This window comes from Notolabrus celidotus, chromosome 7 (assembly GCF_009762535.1).
Source record: "Notolabrus celidotus isolate fNotCel1 chromosome 7, fNotCel1.pri, whole genome shotgun sequence".
In the NCBI taxonomy this organism is placed as follows: domain Eukaryota; kingdom Metazoa; phylum Chordata; class Actinopteri; order Labriformes; family Labridae; genus Notolabrus; species Notolabrus celidotus.
The window spans coordinates 22,575,845-22,592,779 of record NC_048278.1 but is presented as its reverse complement, the minus strand read 5'-3'; the positions used below and the strand labels follow the sequence as shown (position 1 = coordinate 22,592,779).

Sequence of the window (16,935 nt, the reverse complement as noted above, 5' to 3'; positions counted from 1 at the left end):
TAGAGCATTATGTGAACAGAAAAACGTGATAACTATGTCATGTTTCTTCTTAAATTATTACAGATTTGTTTTAGTTTCTCTTTAAATAATTGAATTAGGAGTGTAAATACAAATGATGGTGTTCTTGCTGTTGTAATACAGTTGAATGCAAATGCATGACAACACAATTCAGATCTAAAAGACAGCAGTGCCTGCATTCATTCGCAGTGTGCAGCACAGTGAAAATGTCCTGTGACTGGCTGTCTTAAATTTGAATGCAGTATTACATATGCAGTATCACAGCATGCTTATTCACCATTCAGTTCCACTCATTTTTATCTAAGCCCTGGTAAACATTTTATACTAACTTCAATGGAATTTCACAGGAGAACTGGAGCCTTCCTAAACACCTTGGTCAAATCTAAATGTCTTATGAGGAACTAAAGCCTCTGAGAAAAATATATGTCTGTTCGAAAGCCTTACTTGACTGACTGGATTCAATCAGACATTGGAGACATGTAAATGTACTGGAGAAGAGAATAACAACAAAGACTCTGCAGGCTGATGAAGGAGTTTTATCTGATGTGAACAGCTGGATGTCTGCAGGGTACTTCAGCCTGATAGTTGTGAATGCTGATGTGACAGGAAAGGGGAGAGTCGCAGCACAATGCATTGTACATTTCTTTTTTTCTCCGCTGCTGTGTGTGTGTGATTTATGACCACAATAAGAGAAATATTAAGGCAGTGGACAATCCATCCAAAAAATGGTGTGTTAAAATAAATTTAAGCGATGAAAAGCTGAACAAAAGGAGAGGGCACTGAACTGTGTCAACTCTTGAATCCACAACTGAGGGCTGGAAAGAGTGTGCCATTGTGCCCACCCTGCCTGCAACATTTCAATATCCTGTTTATTGCTCCTCTGTTGCTGCTGACAGGAGATGATCTGAAGATAAAGACAGACAGTGCTAACTGACTTTATAACAAGGAGAGATACAGCCTTCCCCATTTGTTTTCCATTCAGTGTAAAACAGCCGCCACAATAATCCATCAATCTTTTTTTTCCACCATTTGTGCCACTTGCGCGTCACTGAGTGCGCATGGAACCCTGCTGGATCGGAGAGGCTGCCGCTCACACCCTCATTCAACAGGCACTGAGGATACAATTTAGCCTACATGTACAGTTTCAGCGCGTCTATACCGATTTTTTTTTCTATTGAAATTTTTTGGATTTAGTTAAAGGATAACACTGCAGGGATTTGGAAAGGAGATGCATCATCTTTGGGGATGTTGATGAGTTTAAGTCGCGCGCTATGGTGCACAGACGCACATCCTCTCTTATACTAGGCTCTAGCTTCTCAGTTCGTAGATCAGACTCTTGAATCAACCCAAGCTTTGAATATACTCGGGTATACAGAGAAGAGGATGGCAGCTCCACTTAACGGATCCAACATTACAGCGAACTACACTAACCAGTTTGTTCAGCCGCCGTGGCGCGTGGCTCTCTGGTCCGTTGCTTACAGCGTGGTGCTGGCGGTGGCGGTGTTTGGAAACCTCATAGTGATATGGATCATCCTCGCCCACAAGCGTATGAGGACTGTGACGAACTACTTTCTCTTAAACTTGGCGTTTTCGGACGCGTCCATGGCCGCGTTTAATACTTTGATAAACTTTATCTACGCTGCTCACGGGGAGTGGTACTTCGGTGAGGCGTACTGCAAATTCCACAACTTCTTCCCTGTAACATCGGTGTTTGCGAGCATCTACTCCATGACTGCCATAGCTGTGGACAGGTGGGCTTGTAAAACGGTGCAAGAAAAATATTTTATGAAAGCTGAATATTTCCCAGTCCTCTTAACACTCTTTCCTTACAGGTAATCAGTTCAATGTGTTGGTAAAATTAAATTCCCCAGAGGAATCATGGTATACATTAGGGTACTTCTCATGTGTCCATATGAGAACATTTTTATTTGTATAGTGGACGGATGAATTTGTGGGCTGAAGAAATTGATGTGGAAAATGAATTATTATGGTCGACAGGGAGCTTCATAACCAAGTATTTGACGCAACGTCGTCTATCCATACTCGTTTGAAAAATCCTGTGCTTTCAAGTGATCCTTTTATCTGACATTGCAGTCCAAAAAGGAATTTTGTGACAACTAAATAAAAATAATTTGTGTGTTGTATTGCTCTAGAAAAACAAGAAAATTTGGTAAGCTTTGACTTTTCCAAAATGTTCTAATTTATTTTCCATCTGGTGCAGATTGATGACTGATGGCATCTGTTGTGAGCTTTGACCCCACAGTCTTATTAGACTTCTGTTGCTCCCTGCTGATTTGAATATACATTAATTGCAGCTCAGTGGAATGGTGTATGACTAATTATTAGTAAAGGCAGCTTCCCAGTAGGGTGACTGCCAACCAACACACCACAGGCCTCTTCCACACATCTATTTTTAATTTTCACTGCCAATGCCATAGAAAAAGAAGCAGCAGCTTTGTGAAGAGTCTTCTCTGTGGTGACTGATTATTTGTGTGCCAACACCCCAGAAAGCTCCCCCCCTTCTCCTCCTTCCTCAATGCCTTTACGCTCTCTGGCTCTTGTTTTCAGCCACATGTGATCACATTATCTATTTCTTTAGCTCCTTCCTTCACACCTGTTTCTTTCTCCCCCTGCTTTTTTCGCCTGCTTGCCTCTGTGGTTTTCCAGTAGAGTATGATGCTCTCCTCACTATCAGCCGGTCTTTGATACCGATCAGTGGACCGTCTAACGTCATAATGCTGGAATAAAGGGATTAGACTGATGAGGGAGGCAGTCACAGTCCAAACATAATGAAAACAGAGTGCCTGTAGACGGAGCATGCAGAAACAGCTAGTATGGAGGTGTCACAGAGTGATAACACAAGGTGTTTTTTTTTTTACCTACAGCTCTTCTTGACACACCAAGTGGTCACTGAATTTCCTGAGGCCATGATCTTTTAAAAATCCCGACTACTTCCATGCATTTATACACTTGGTTTGCAGCTTCCGTTTCCATTCTGTCAGCTGTGTACTGAGAAAGAGAACATTGGCTTGACCTTAGTGATGTAGATGTAACCTCAGGTCCTGCTTTTTCCTAACCCCAGTTTGCTGATGTCTCCGCTCTGATGTCTTCAAATGGCACAAGGCCACAGTTCGTGATCATCTGTGGAATGGTCCTTCCTGCTTGCTCTCTGTGCTGCCAGGCGTGTTTCCTCAGGCACTGCAGCAAAATAAACGCAGGTTACTGTGTGAAAGGTAATTGGCCAAGCACTAAAAGCCTCATTTGATAACAAGGCTGGTGACTTTTTTTTTCCATTTCGCACATCCTTTATTTTCTAGTGTTGAAGCTGTAGATATGAAGACAGTCATTTTATTTGTTCTTCACCTGCAGCAATGCATACATAGATAAACTTTAATGTCATGTGCTGGCTCCAGGTGATTTAAAAGCCACTTTATCAAATTTATTTTAAACTTCAGTTTTTTAGAGGTCAATCCCTGATCTGGTCCTCTACATCTGAACACTACAGGTTAATGGGATTGGGCTTTTGTGCTGATAGCATTGAAAGATTACGCAGACATTTGGAAACAACAGAATATCTTTACAGATATAGGTACTGGGGGGGCTGTGGCTCAGTGGTAGAGTAGGCCGCTCTTAGTCAGAAGATTGGTGGTTTGATCCCTGGCTCCAGCAGTCCACATGCTGAAGGGAGCCCAAATTGCCCCCCAAGGCACAGCCTGCGGGCTGTGAATATGTGTGATTGGTACTGTTGTGCAGAATGGGCCTTCAGACAACATCCTCTACCATCAGTGCATGAATATGTGTGTATGTGTGAAAGGGTAAATGTGACATTTAGTGCAAAAGCACTTTGAGCGCTTGGATGACTAGAAAAGTACTATACACCGTAAGTGCAATCCATTTATTTATTTAAATGCTCTTGATACTCTGGATAATTCATGTGTTTGCTGTAAGCAGATTTGGTTGGAATTGCTCTAAGGAGAAGCGATAGTCTGATGGTGAGTTCAGACATTGTTCCTGGAAAGAGATTGTGTTGCTTGATATCTAACGCTTACCTGAAAATACAAAAAAATGAACCCAGAACTATCTGCATGTCTGAATAATCTTTTATATCATGTAGTTGTAACTTTAGGGAACATATCATTTCAGTATTCTTTTGCTTTATGAAGACAGGGGGGTGGGTATTAACTGAAAATTCAATACGCTCCTCTCTTCTAGAGACATTAAGTCAACACTTTATGTTTGGTTGTTTGCATGATGTTTGACTTCTGCAGCAGGGAGTCTCATCTGAGGTTATCTCTGCTTGTTAAACACCATACTGTGATAAAGTGAGGGTCAGGTTGAAACTCACACCACATGATGTGGGTTCAAAACATTATGCTGTCAAATAAACTTTGTGCTGCTTCAGGCATCACAGACTCCAAGGTTAAACAAAAAACATGATATGATTTATTCATCTTCTGCTGTGATCGTGTCCAGCCGATACCGACGCCTCTGTGAATGTTCTTTGATGTGTAATCCTGTTAGCATTATTCAAGTGTTTCTGGTGTTGCACCATCCTTATTGTTCAGTGGATGCAAGTCAGTGTGATCAGTCACCCTTGTATGAGGTCTTGGGATCATAAGTAACTCCAGCCTGCTGTGGCACAAACCTGATCAGATATCTAACAAGCTGTTCACTGGCCCAGGAGACACTCAGATTAAACGGCAAGCAGTTACAGGTGAATAGACGGGGCAGCTTTGTTGTTGTTCTCATGATAGGGGCCCATTTTCCTCTGTCATGAGGATTTAATTACAAGCCTTTTGTTTCAAGCGATTAAAAATCATGTAGCATCTTTGGCCGAGTTCATGTTCACCAGGTTAACCTCCTACCACTTCTGAGAGCTTCTTGGAACAGTTCAAACTAAATATCCTCCCAGTTTGTGTTTTAAGTGAATCATCCATCATTTCCCTGAAAAACAAATAGTGCAGTATAATCAGACTTGTACAGGCTGGCTTGCAGAAAATTTGGTTCAATATAACGACTGTATGGGGGGGGGGGGGGGGGGATTGGAATTTCAGGTTTCGAAAAGCGGAAGTAGACAACGACCAAGTTGATAGCATAAACAGCTTCGTCAGCATCCACTTCTAATTAAAAAAGTTAAGAAGTGGTTTATGTGGAATTTAATATTTTTCACAGCACCTATATACTGGGTGCCTGCCTTCAGAAAAGAAGAAAAAAGAAAAAGCAAAACGTTAGCGCTGCGCATTGTGGGAAACAGCACGCTAGGGAGACTGGTCCGCTGCATACTGAGACATTTTCCTGAATCAGTACGACATCCATGAAGTTTTGGCATACAGCAGATTTTGCTCTTGTTCACATACTACATACACTGAATTTTCGCCAAATCAGCACATACTAGTAGTATAGTAGGCGGTTTCGAAAACAGCCCTAGTCTCTTATTTTTGAAGCACTGTTTGATTTCACCTCTTAGAGATGCTTGAAACTCTTTTCATTTAATATCTAAAGAGGGCAAAATAACTCTCAACTCTTTCCAGCCGGTCTTGAGAAACATTTAATGTTATGTGTAGTAATATTTATAACTTATACCTAGTAGAGTAGTATAAGTCTGAGTAAAAACTAACTGCCATAATGTGACCATGAATTGAAATGTTGTAAAACCTTTAATGCTTTCAAACAACTCTCTGATTTAATAACAACCAAAGTAATAAGTCATCAGTTATTCAATACGCTGTCAAGGTTCTTATGTTTTATGGCCTTGCTCCCCTTTGAGCTGCAGGTACATGGCCATCATTTATCCCCTGAAGCCCCGTCTGTCGGCGAAAGCCACCACAGGAGTCATCGTGTGTATCTGGAGTCTGGCCGTGGTTCTGGCCTTCCCTCTCTGCTACTTCTCCACCATCCGAACTCTGCCCCGCAGGACCCTCTGCTACGTGGCCTGGCCCCGAATGGCAGACGACTCCTTCATGTGAGAACACTTTGTAACTTACTTTGGAAAGACTTTTATATCATTTGAAAACAAGCAGTGCAGCCCAGTAAGTAAAATAAATAGAATTTTATTTATAACCTTCCATGAACAGACATCACAAAGTGTTTTACAATAAAAGATTTAAACGCAAATCAGTGAGATCACAACAGACATTAAAATACAGACAGTTACATAAAAGCTAGTCAGATGCAATTGTATCACTGAAGCAGAAGGATGTTGTTCAACACTAAAGAAAAGAAAGAGGGTAATGAGATCACTGCAGAAATGAGTGAGTGTGTTGCTTTGAATATTTCCCTGTGTATTTTTAAAACCTCATTCAGTGTGTAAGATTTCATGTCATCTTATGTTATTATTACTTACAAAGCTAAAGGGAGCGCTTCCTAAAAGAACAAAACAACAATTTTTTTTAGTACAGACAAGGTTCAAGGTGTCTTTATTATCCCTGGGGGGCAATTTGTTTTTCATTCATCGGTGACATAAACAAAACTGTACAACAAATCACACCAACATTAAAACATTTAAAACACTAACAACATAAAAACTATAGCTATGTGGCATCATTAAGCAGGCTAGCTGCTACCGGGAAAAAATAGTTCCTATTTCTATTTGTCCGGCTTTTTGGCTTGGTGAATCTGTGGCCTGAGGGAAGCCGGCGAAATTCACAAAAATGAGGATGGCACGGGTCAGCCCCGATGGACCAGGCCTTGCAACAAGAGAAACAGCTGACAGCATGCTCACATGGTTCTGATGAACAAGACAATTGCTGTTCAGTAAGTGACACACAGATTTTAAAAAGCAGTTTGAACCCAACATGGCACAAAGTGGGTTGTTAGGTGGTCCACAGGGGATATTTCGAAATTAATGAGGGGCAGAGTGCTGTTGAAGCAGTTATTAGTAGAGATTTCAATCTGGTAGGTTTGAAATGTTGAGGAATTCCCATTTTCAGGCTTTGAACTGTCCCTCTGTTACCCTTTTCATAGCTTTACATGATCTACAGCTAAACATATTCTTTAATTATTTAAGGCTGGTGTCTTTGAAAACCTTAATTTCAGCTCCGGTTTCTTTAAGGCTTCTCTTCTGAAATGACAAACGTAATTTCATGAAATGTGAAATACGACCATATGTTATGGATTCTGAATCTCACCCGCGAAGTTTGGAAAGGAAACAACAAGAAAATTCCCAACAAAGAACAGAGAAATATGTTTCTGTTAAATAAGTTCTACATTTGTGTTCTTTTAAGAACAATCATCATTCAGTGATGACATGAATTGAGCAAGATTTGTCTCCATCTCACATAATTCTTGAGCAGAACAGCCACTAGCCTCATCCTAGGATTACTTCAACACATGCTTATGCCATGTTGTGTCAAAAACAAAGATGGGGGACCCAAATGCAGACTGAAACAAAAGAGGATTTAATTAACAAAAGCTAAGAGATAAACAAAGTTTACACAGCAATGTTCATAAGAAAAACCAAATTCCATCTGAAAATCCAACAAAATCCTCAAGAAACACTAGAGTTCTGAGGAACACTAGAAGATGCAGAGACAGACACAAACAAGACTCAATGAACCAACAAAAGGAGAGAGGGAACAGCAAAATTAAATACACACAGGGTAATCAACACAGGTGTGACAAAAGACACAGGTGAAACTCATTAGTGTAATCAGACAGGAGGGAAGCACACAGGGGCAGGAAGTAAATGTACACCAGACACACAAGGAACATACTTCAAAATAAAACAGGAAACAAGGGAGACTAAAATAAGAACCACAAGTGAAAAAAACATACACAAAGCCATGAAACACAGGGAATGACTACTGAAATACACAACATGAAAAAACAAAACAAAACCAGAGTGACGAGGAATGAGACAACACAAGGCATGGTCAACAACATAAAACAGGAAATGAGTAAGAAATACAAAACTAGGAAAATACAAAACTAAACAAAAGCAATTTATGACAGTTTTCCTTGCCCATGTTTAGTATTTGCATCCAACATTTTAACTTAATATTGTTTTTGAAATATGAACAAGCTTAGAATTGTCTCTTAAAAAAAATTACAGAACCAAAGAGCAGATTTTAATGTGACAAGTGGAGCAAACGCCAATACTGCATCAACCTGAAAACACATTTAAGAAAAAATAATGATAATGAGAAGTAGATCTGAAGCTTCCTGCACAAATGGAGTGACACTTGCAAGCTTCTTCAGGCAGGCAACTTGAGCTGCACTGATTTCACACTCGATATGCGTCATTCTCACAATCACTTGACAAACACATCCTCCCATTTTAGTGGTCTATTTAAGCTGCAAGATTTCCTGTCTCTCTGTCTTCTCTGTTATTGCCCCACCACCTTCCCAGCATCCACTCGCAGACTCCAGCTGGAAGGTTAGGGAATTATTCATCACCCTTCAAATTTCTGAATGAAAAATAAATCTGGGAGGAAGGGATGAGGTCTTAGCCTAGATGCCAAACACAAACAATGTTCTGCTGCAATAGAGATTGCCAAACCATTACGACATGAGTTTTACAACTAATATAACATTTATTTGTAACTTCATTGAGGAAGCTCTCTGTGCTTTTTTTTGTTATAGTAAAATCTGTTATCAAGAATGTTCCTACTGAGGTTATCTAACAGCCTGAGGCGAACCTAATTTATATTGGACACCAAGCTCCAAAAGAGGCTCAACTGTCTTTTTCTTTTCCTGTCTGTAAGGCTATTAAATGCTTTTGAATCAGCTTTATGAATAATTACAGACCCAAAGGTATTCTTGCGTGTACTACACAGTGTTGTCAGAAAAATGTGTAGCAACCAGACTGAGTCATCTTGAAAACTGCCATCTTTTATGCCATCAAAGGGAGTTTTCTGTGTAATGTGGCTTGACTATGAGAAGCAGTAATGCTGGAGTTCCAAAGGGCTTTGTATTAGTACTACGACCCCTCAGTTTACGTCAGTACTCTACCTTTAGCATGTATTTGAGCTTCTGTCAATTTATATGCATATGATATGGTAATAAAAAAAAAACTCAGAAGCTTCTATCGATTGAATTCAGCCACTGATTAGAGGCACCATATTAGCCTTTCTCTACCTCTCTGTCCTGGTAAAAGAAAACTAAAGGAAGAAAATTCCAAAAAAGAAAAAATAATCAACACAACATTTAACATTCAGATATGCTTGACACTTAAAGCTGTTGATTTTTCTCCTATGCTATGCTTTTCATACACAGTCTGCTTTGTCGGGAAAACCCTATTTTCACAATGCTGTTTAACTTACAAAGCTTGCCACCATTTTACAAAATTCATGCTCAGAAAAGTGCTGGCAATGAATTAGGTAGAACTGTGTTCACAGGCAATGTTTTTTTGGAAGAGGTTTCCAGTCCATGCAGTGATTCCACTACAGAGTCGTGTCTGTTTTTAATGCAGTGCCACTTGAGGTTCATTTGATGTATTGTCTTTAAACTGTTTCCAATTAAATATTGGGTTGAATGATTTACAAACCGTCAGAATCTGTTTTCTTATCAGCAATTGAAACAGCATCCCAACTTTTGTGGAATTGGGGTTGTAATACTGTGACCTATTGCTTCACTATCTGGTTTGGTTTCAGTGTAAGCAGCAGCAGTCAAGTATTGAAAACAGTTCATCAATTCCCTCTCGTTCAGTGACAATGGTACTAAGATCACATGTAAAATTCTCCCCTTATCCAATACTTTGAAATTTTAAAAAGCTATATGTTATGTATTTTGTTTCAGTTTGGTAAGGTTTGGGAACAGGATACAAGGGTTTTTTGTTACAACACTTATATTGCTGAGCACGCAGTAAGGGCTTAGTTGTGGTCATGCCTGAAAAGAAAAACAAAGTTTTCTGTTGACAGGAAGTGAGCAGCTGTCTGCTGTGCCAACATCCAGTGTTGTTGACCAATCCCCTAACCTTTCCACTTGTCCACTGGGGCTTTGTTGCTCTGCCTTAACCTGCCTCATGAGTTCCTCCTCAGCATCCTGTAATACTCAGTTTGCCTGCAAGAACTCTTTGTAGCTGAAATATAGGTCTCACTTTTAAACAGTGAGAACATAGTATCACACTCTGAATACCTTAAACAAGGCTCAACTTGGGAATGTAATGTAAATGGTAATAAATAGTCTGAGGTTGAAAAAAGATCCTTAATCCTTTTTTTGTCTCTTCTAGGTATCATATCATAGTGACAGTTCTGGTGTACGTGCTGCCTTTAGGGGTGATGGGCATCACTTACACCATCGTGGGAATGACTCTGTGGGGAGGGGAGATCCCAGGAGACTCATCTGATAACTATCATGGACAGCTCAGGGCTAAACGTAAGGTAAGCTTGCTTGAGGGGAATCTGTGCATCATTCATTATGATATGACCTATGGCATCGCAATCAATCTCTGTGAACATGATGATCTTTGAACTAGAAATCACAGAACCAGAAATTATTAAAACTGTCTGCCGATGAGCAGCCTGTGGCTTCAGGTAATCACTAACTCACTTAGATTTATATTCTCAACTGAATACAAGGAGAAAAAAATAGAATTTGAGGCAATATGTCAATTTGACACTAAATCGCCTTTAGAGCAGAGAGAGATTTGTGAGCTTTCTAGTTTTCAGGTCTTTTGCAAAATCATCTGCAAAGGATTTTTTTCCACTGTCTGATACCTCAAAATTTGAACTGAAGCTTCTGTCTGTTGATAGCAAACAAAATAAATAGTGGGAGGACTACATCATACACATTATTTCCTACATGAAAATTAGAAACCTAAGAAATACCTGAGAACAGGACTATCAAATGCAAGTGAGAACATCAGTAGTTGCAGAAAACCTGAATACTGAACTGAATACAATCCCTGTCCACGTGTGTGAAGCTGGTAGACACATTACATGGTTAACATTTCAGGGGATAAAAATCTGACTCCAAAGCACACAGCCTTTGTGGTTGTCACTTGTCCTAAATCAATAGTTAGCTGATGCACCCAGACAGGCATAAGCTCTGGAAACAACACTGTCTCTTAGCATTAAGGGTTATCTGTGTTTTGACGCCAAGGCCTTTAAATCTCTGGAGTCAGAAGAGATTCAAGACATGCTTTTGTGTTAAGTGAAATAAATCACCTATTCAGAATTCAGATGAAACCCTGTAATATTTATCACATGCAGGGTTCATTAAGATTTTTGAAACTGGTCATAACATGGTCACAGACTAGACAAGGGAGACGGTTATGCTTGGCAGGTTTTGGTTGATGTGGTATGGATAGCAAGCAGACTGAAAGGCAGAGAGGCTGGTGGGAGTCCATCCTGATGCACAGGAAGAGAGAAATAAGAATCTGTGATGGAAATGCAAACCAAGAGGGCCCCGGAGCGGGAGACACCCCAATATTTCCAACCACAATGTGGAGATGAGTAATTGGACATGCAGCAGATTGATGAGCTTGATGGATGGCAGGTGTGATTAATCAGCAGCAATTAGTGAGCCGGTATACAAGAACTGATGCCATCCCCCTACCATACAAACAGGAGAACACACAACAAGGCAGACACAGCAGGAAAAAGAAGAGCAAAGAGATGTTGGGAAGCTCAAGGGAAAAGTGGAAGCACACCAGATGTTGTGATAGAAGAGAAATCAATACCAAAGAAAATATCACACAAAATAACTTCAAAAGAGAGGGGTTGTCATGAAATACCAGTCTACACATTCTAGCATAGACAATAAAATCAAGAAATCGTACCTTATTTAATCTAGTGACAAACTAATACATTTAAACATCTTTAATCCAAGCACTGTATCACAGCTTCCATATACAGTACTCACCCAAGGTGTCAACTGACAGGTGGAGGCTGGTTGCTTCAAGCATTAACAGCCTAGCTGTTTTAATTACATTGTATTTTGTTGTTTGTTTTTTTGATTCATTTTTCTGGTTGTTGTTCACAAGCTGATGCAAATGACAAACTTGATATTGTTTGAAACCACTGAGTTCTATAAATCTGCACCACTTTGTTAGCTGAAAACTTTTGTACACGGGTATTTAAAAGTGTTGTTGATCAATGCGTCCAGAGCCCGACATTTGAGTATAAAGTATTTAAATTCCTCATACTGTGTTAGAAATATGCACAGCGACTGCCCTATACAAGTTGAAACCCGGCTACTGCTAATTAATTTTGCTGCTGGCTGATCTGGAGGCAGGTGACATAAATGGTGCCAGTTTTTGTCACTAACCCCTGGATTGTAGCCTACTGTTAACATAGGTTGTTGTAGTGTAGATTTAAGAGTTTGGAGCTCACATAATTCAGTAAGTTAGTTAGTCAGTTTCTTGCAGTGGTATGATTGTTAGATTTATCTCAATGTAAGCAAGCTGCTAATTCAGTTGGAGGTTAGCTTTATCTCATGGTGTTTAACAGGAAACTTAGCTACTTGTTTGAGTTTCCCCAGCTGCAATACTACCTTCTCTCTCTGGCAAAAATACACTGGGTGCAGCTCTCTCCTTTTCGGGACCATTGAAAATAGTTGCTCTGAAAAAGATTTTAGTTTTAAATTTAAACCAGTAATGCCTGAGACGTGTTGACTGGGACCGGGGGGGGGGGGCAAAGTACACGTCTTCATTACTTAATTCAAAGTATAGATCCTCGTGGTCAAACATTACTCCAATACTAGTGAACGTTGTCCCTTCAATTATTACTTGAGTTAAAGAACTGGAGTACTTGCTTTTAAAAATACTTCAGTATCCAAAGTGCTTTTTAAGATATCTCAAATGTATATTGACAAAGCATGAGTGCAGTCAAGAATGCATGGGTGTCATTATGCTACGTTATGTTTATCTAGAAACATTATTCATATCTAAAAAGTACAACATGAAATATAAACGGCAACTAAGATACTACAAGCACAGATAAGTGATTTGAAAAGTTCATCTGGAATAAAACTAGTTTGTTAGCTACAGACCTAAACAGGCTTTCTCAGGGTTAGATGGTGATATTTTTGTAGGCTGTGATGAAGTTTGTGCATGGTAAACAGATCAGAAATTTGCAACATACGAAGCATTCTTTAATTCAAAAACCTCAAACATGGGTTTAATGGCCATGGTGCTCAGGCAGAGAATCATCATCCTTCTCGGCATAGCCATCATGACCACCACTACATGAACAGTCTGTTCTGAATAAGGTTTATCTGCATTTGCTCAACGCTCAACCAAGGTACAGCTACACCATTGAGACAAACCAAACACAAGTACACAAATCATCAGCTGACTTCAAAGCAAAGTAGTGAGTAACTAGAGCATTTATAGAAATGTAGTGGAGTTAACAGTATGATATTTGTCTTCAAAATGTAGTTGAGTGAAAGTCATAAGTTCCCCCAAAATATTATAGTCAGGTAAAGATACTCAAGTAAATTAACAGATACTCAAAAAATGTACTTAAGTACAGTACTCAAGTAAATGTACTTTGTCACTGTCCACCACTGACTGGGACATTCACATGTTTGAATTTATGACTTCAGTAACCTAGTTCTTCAAACATACAAGAAAATTATATATTTCTTCAACAGAAGCATTTCAGCTGCATTCAATCCAAATTCAGACCAGTAAGCCTATAGTTACAAATCATAACTATAACTGTGAACATGATTCTTAAAGTGACACTGAACTAGTCATGCCATTATGCCTGATTAAAATGTAACCAACTGCCTACATCTTGTGCAACAGCTGTCTAACTGACTTGTTAATTGCTAGCTAATCTCTATTTCAAGATCCTATTTACAAATGTAGAATCTCTATTTGGCATCTGGATTATCAGCAATGGAAGTGTGCTGGTTTGTGTTTGTAATAGATTCATCTGTAGTCCGGTATTATTGACCAATCATACATCAGCGGACTTTGGTGTATGCAGGAACTGGGTCTGTATACTTATAGTATATACTGTGCTTATATACTAAGTATATAGTCAATATAGTTATACTTTATACATATACAGAGCAGATGCAGGTGAAACGAGTTCTGTGATTACATCCCGGCTCCCATCAGCATAGCAATAAATGGATGATGATTTATTGATCTAACAGAGCAAGAGTTTTAAAAGTTGTTTCTCGCTTCCTCATTAGGACAGGCCAGCTTATTATAAATCTGCATCATGAAAAACGTATTGAAGACCCATTTTTTGTGAGTTAATCACAAGTACATCAGTTTCTTTTGGGTTTCATATCGAGTGAAGCCTCTGTATAATGACTATCTACTATTGAACTGAGATGGACTACACACAAATTAACAGATGCTGCTAGGGATATGATGAAGTAATTGAGGGGGTGGGGCAAATACTTTTAATGTTGCTAATTGGACTGTAAAAGATGCAGGGCACAGAAAGAAACCTTGGCTGAAAATGGTTTAATGCTACCATATGGCCTCTATTCCTGGGTATGTATTGTCATCAGACAATCATAGACAATGATTTCAGATTGGTTCCAAGATTGATTTCTAGCTAGCTTGCTATGACAGAGACATGGAGAGATGTGTGGTTTCTTTTAACTTTGATGAGTCAAAGGCATAAATTATTGAGTGAGGAATAACCATGCTTCGGGGCAAATTTTCTTTCAAGTATTGGCCCAGGTCGAACAATCTGAAGTCAATGAGTAGTCTTGATCGACTGATTTAAAGAAATGGTTCACGTAATCTGAAAAATCTTATGTTGGGAAGGCTCTTATTACTTTGTGTTAATCCATTTGATTTGGTCCTAAATAGAATAAGGAAATGTTTTTTTTTCTGTAAAACCAACAATTCACCAGTTAAGACTTGATTCTATACACAAGCAGTCTCTGTCATGAGGCTAAGGTGTTTACAGTGCCGTTTCAAGTGTTTATAGTGTATTGAACAGCACCTGTAATTGTACAAGTCTTTGCCACTCAAATGACAGTATAAGGAAACTCAAAAGGAATTATATGGATGAGCCAAATTAACAAGACAAAAGATGTTATTTCCTATAAAAATAGCAAGTGAAGAGTTTGATTATTTCTTGACATAATTCAAGTGTTGTCTAGTTAATCATCTTAAAGCAGCTTTCAAAGGTCTGTGAGATAATGGGAATCGATAAAGACATTATATTGACTTCTCATTAACTCTGTTGGAAGAAATATTCACCAGCCCAGGGTTGTAAATTATTCCATTGGGCCACAAGCGTCAAGCCAGGTCTTCTATTTCAAGCTCAGGCCTGAAGCTGTACCTTCAAAATGTCAGTCTGAAGTGCTACACTGTTGGCATCCATCTACCATACGACTCTTTAAGACAGTTTTTATTTGACTTATGTTGTAATAGCCTTGGATTTTTCTTGGCTCTTTTTCCTAAAGATTAAGTATTAGTGTGCATGGGTGTCCTTTATGAGTGTGGTTGAAGGGATTGATATGGATGACCTCTACCAAATCAGATTATTCCAGAAAAAAGCACAACATTGTTCAGCTGGAATAAAGGTAATGTCATACGAACCTCCAGATAAATGGGACTGTAGTAATCTGAACTGGACGGGTGGCTGTAGATCCATCTGTTTGGAAGACAATAGGATGATGAGAATCAATACAAGTAATTTTTCATTGGTTGTTAAGCCGATACACTTCAATACAAAAAGACTGTGGCAACAGTTGTATAACCTCCACTGAGTAAAAGCCTTGAACCATTATCAAGTCTCTTTCCCTTTCACACCCTTACAAAGACCTGTTGAAACACTCAAATGTATGCAGCTTTTTCATTAAGGTTTCTTGATGAACAGTACTTGGACCAACAATTCTTATTGTGTACTGATTGATAAGTGCACCTTTGTTCATCAAGCAAGCCTATTTAGACTTTCATTCCATATATTCCGAGTTTCATTCAATATATTCAGACTTTCATTCCATATATTCAGACTTCCATTCAATATATATTTATTTCCTGAACGGCTTGCCATATACAGTGGGTACGGAAAGTATTCAGACCCCTTCACTTTTCTACATTTGTTATGTTACAGCCTTATTCCAAAATGGATTAAATTAATTTTTTTCCTCAATATTCTCCACACAGTACCCCATAATGACAAAGTGAAAAATGTTTTGTAGAAATTTTTGCAAATTAATTAAAAATAAAACACTCAAATATTGCATGTGCGTAATTATTAAGACCCTTTACTACCCTTCACACACACACACACACACATATATATATATATATGTGTGTGTGTGTGTGTGTGTGTTACTTTTACACTGTCACTGCTGTTAGTTACTTACAATGACCAACTATTGAGCTGTAAAGTTACATGAATATCATTAATCATTTAAATTGCTCCTTCTATATGTCCACTTATGTCCTGATGCTGATTGAATTAAGAATATCATTATGAGCTAATATATGCAGCAGAGACATACTGGAAAAAGAAAGAGATGAAATATTTATATTATAGTGTCATACCTGTTGTATTTCCACCAAGTATTGTGTAGTGTAATACTGAAATCCACGCAAAATGAAAAATATCTAAACTGTTGAATTTAATGTGGTAAAGCCTGCATTCAGTCAGTATAAATTAAAATAACTTAATACAAATAATTGTATTGGAACAATTACCTGGTCCTGAAGTCAGGTGATTGAATATTGAAAACTTTATTTCAGTCTGCTTAACAACTGACAATTTTTTCACAAAATTAATTTTTGACTTTTTTTCCTCTTTCCATTTTTTATTTGTCATCCTTGGTCCTAACACTCCTCCATACACTGTGTGATATTAAGAATAATAAGCTATGAGTAGTGAAGAATCAGTTTCATTTCATTCATTCAGTTAAGTTCAAAGGCTTAATGGCCTTATACCAAAAAGAAAAAACTTTTGCCAATGCATCAGAGTGCAAAATGATCAAATCAGTTACTCTTTTTAATCACTCAATGGCATTCAGGCGTGGAACTTGCTGTGGGTTGTCTGCTTT

The 16,935-nt window shown here is 38.7% G+C and overlaps 1 protein-coding gene across 1 annotated transcript in view; it reads left to right on the top strand.

Annotated features, from left to right (window-relative positions):
- Positions 1–1,110: 1,110 nt before the first annotated feature.
- tacr3a (tachykinin receptor 3a) overlaps positions 1,111–16,935 on the top strand; it is a 32,365-nt gene continuing 16,540 nt past the window's right edge. Inside the window, exons 1-3 of the mRNA XM_034687144.1 lie at positions 1,111–1,769; positions 5,792–5,980; positions 10,187–10,337. Of these exons, the coding sequence (XP_034543035.1) occupies positions 1,402–1,769; positions 5,792–5,980; positions 10,187–10,337 (708 nt within the window). The 5' untranslated portion in view covers positions 1,111–1,401. The remainder of the gene's footprint in view (positions 1,770–5,791; positions 5,981–10,186; positions 10,338–16,935) is intronic.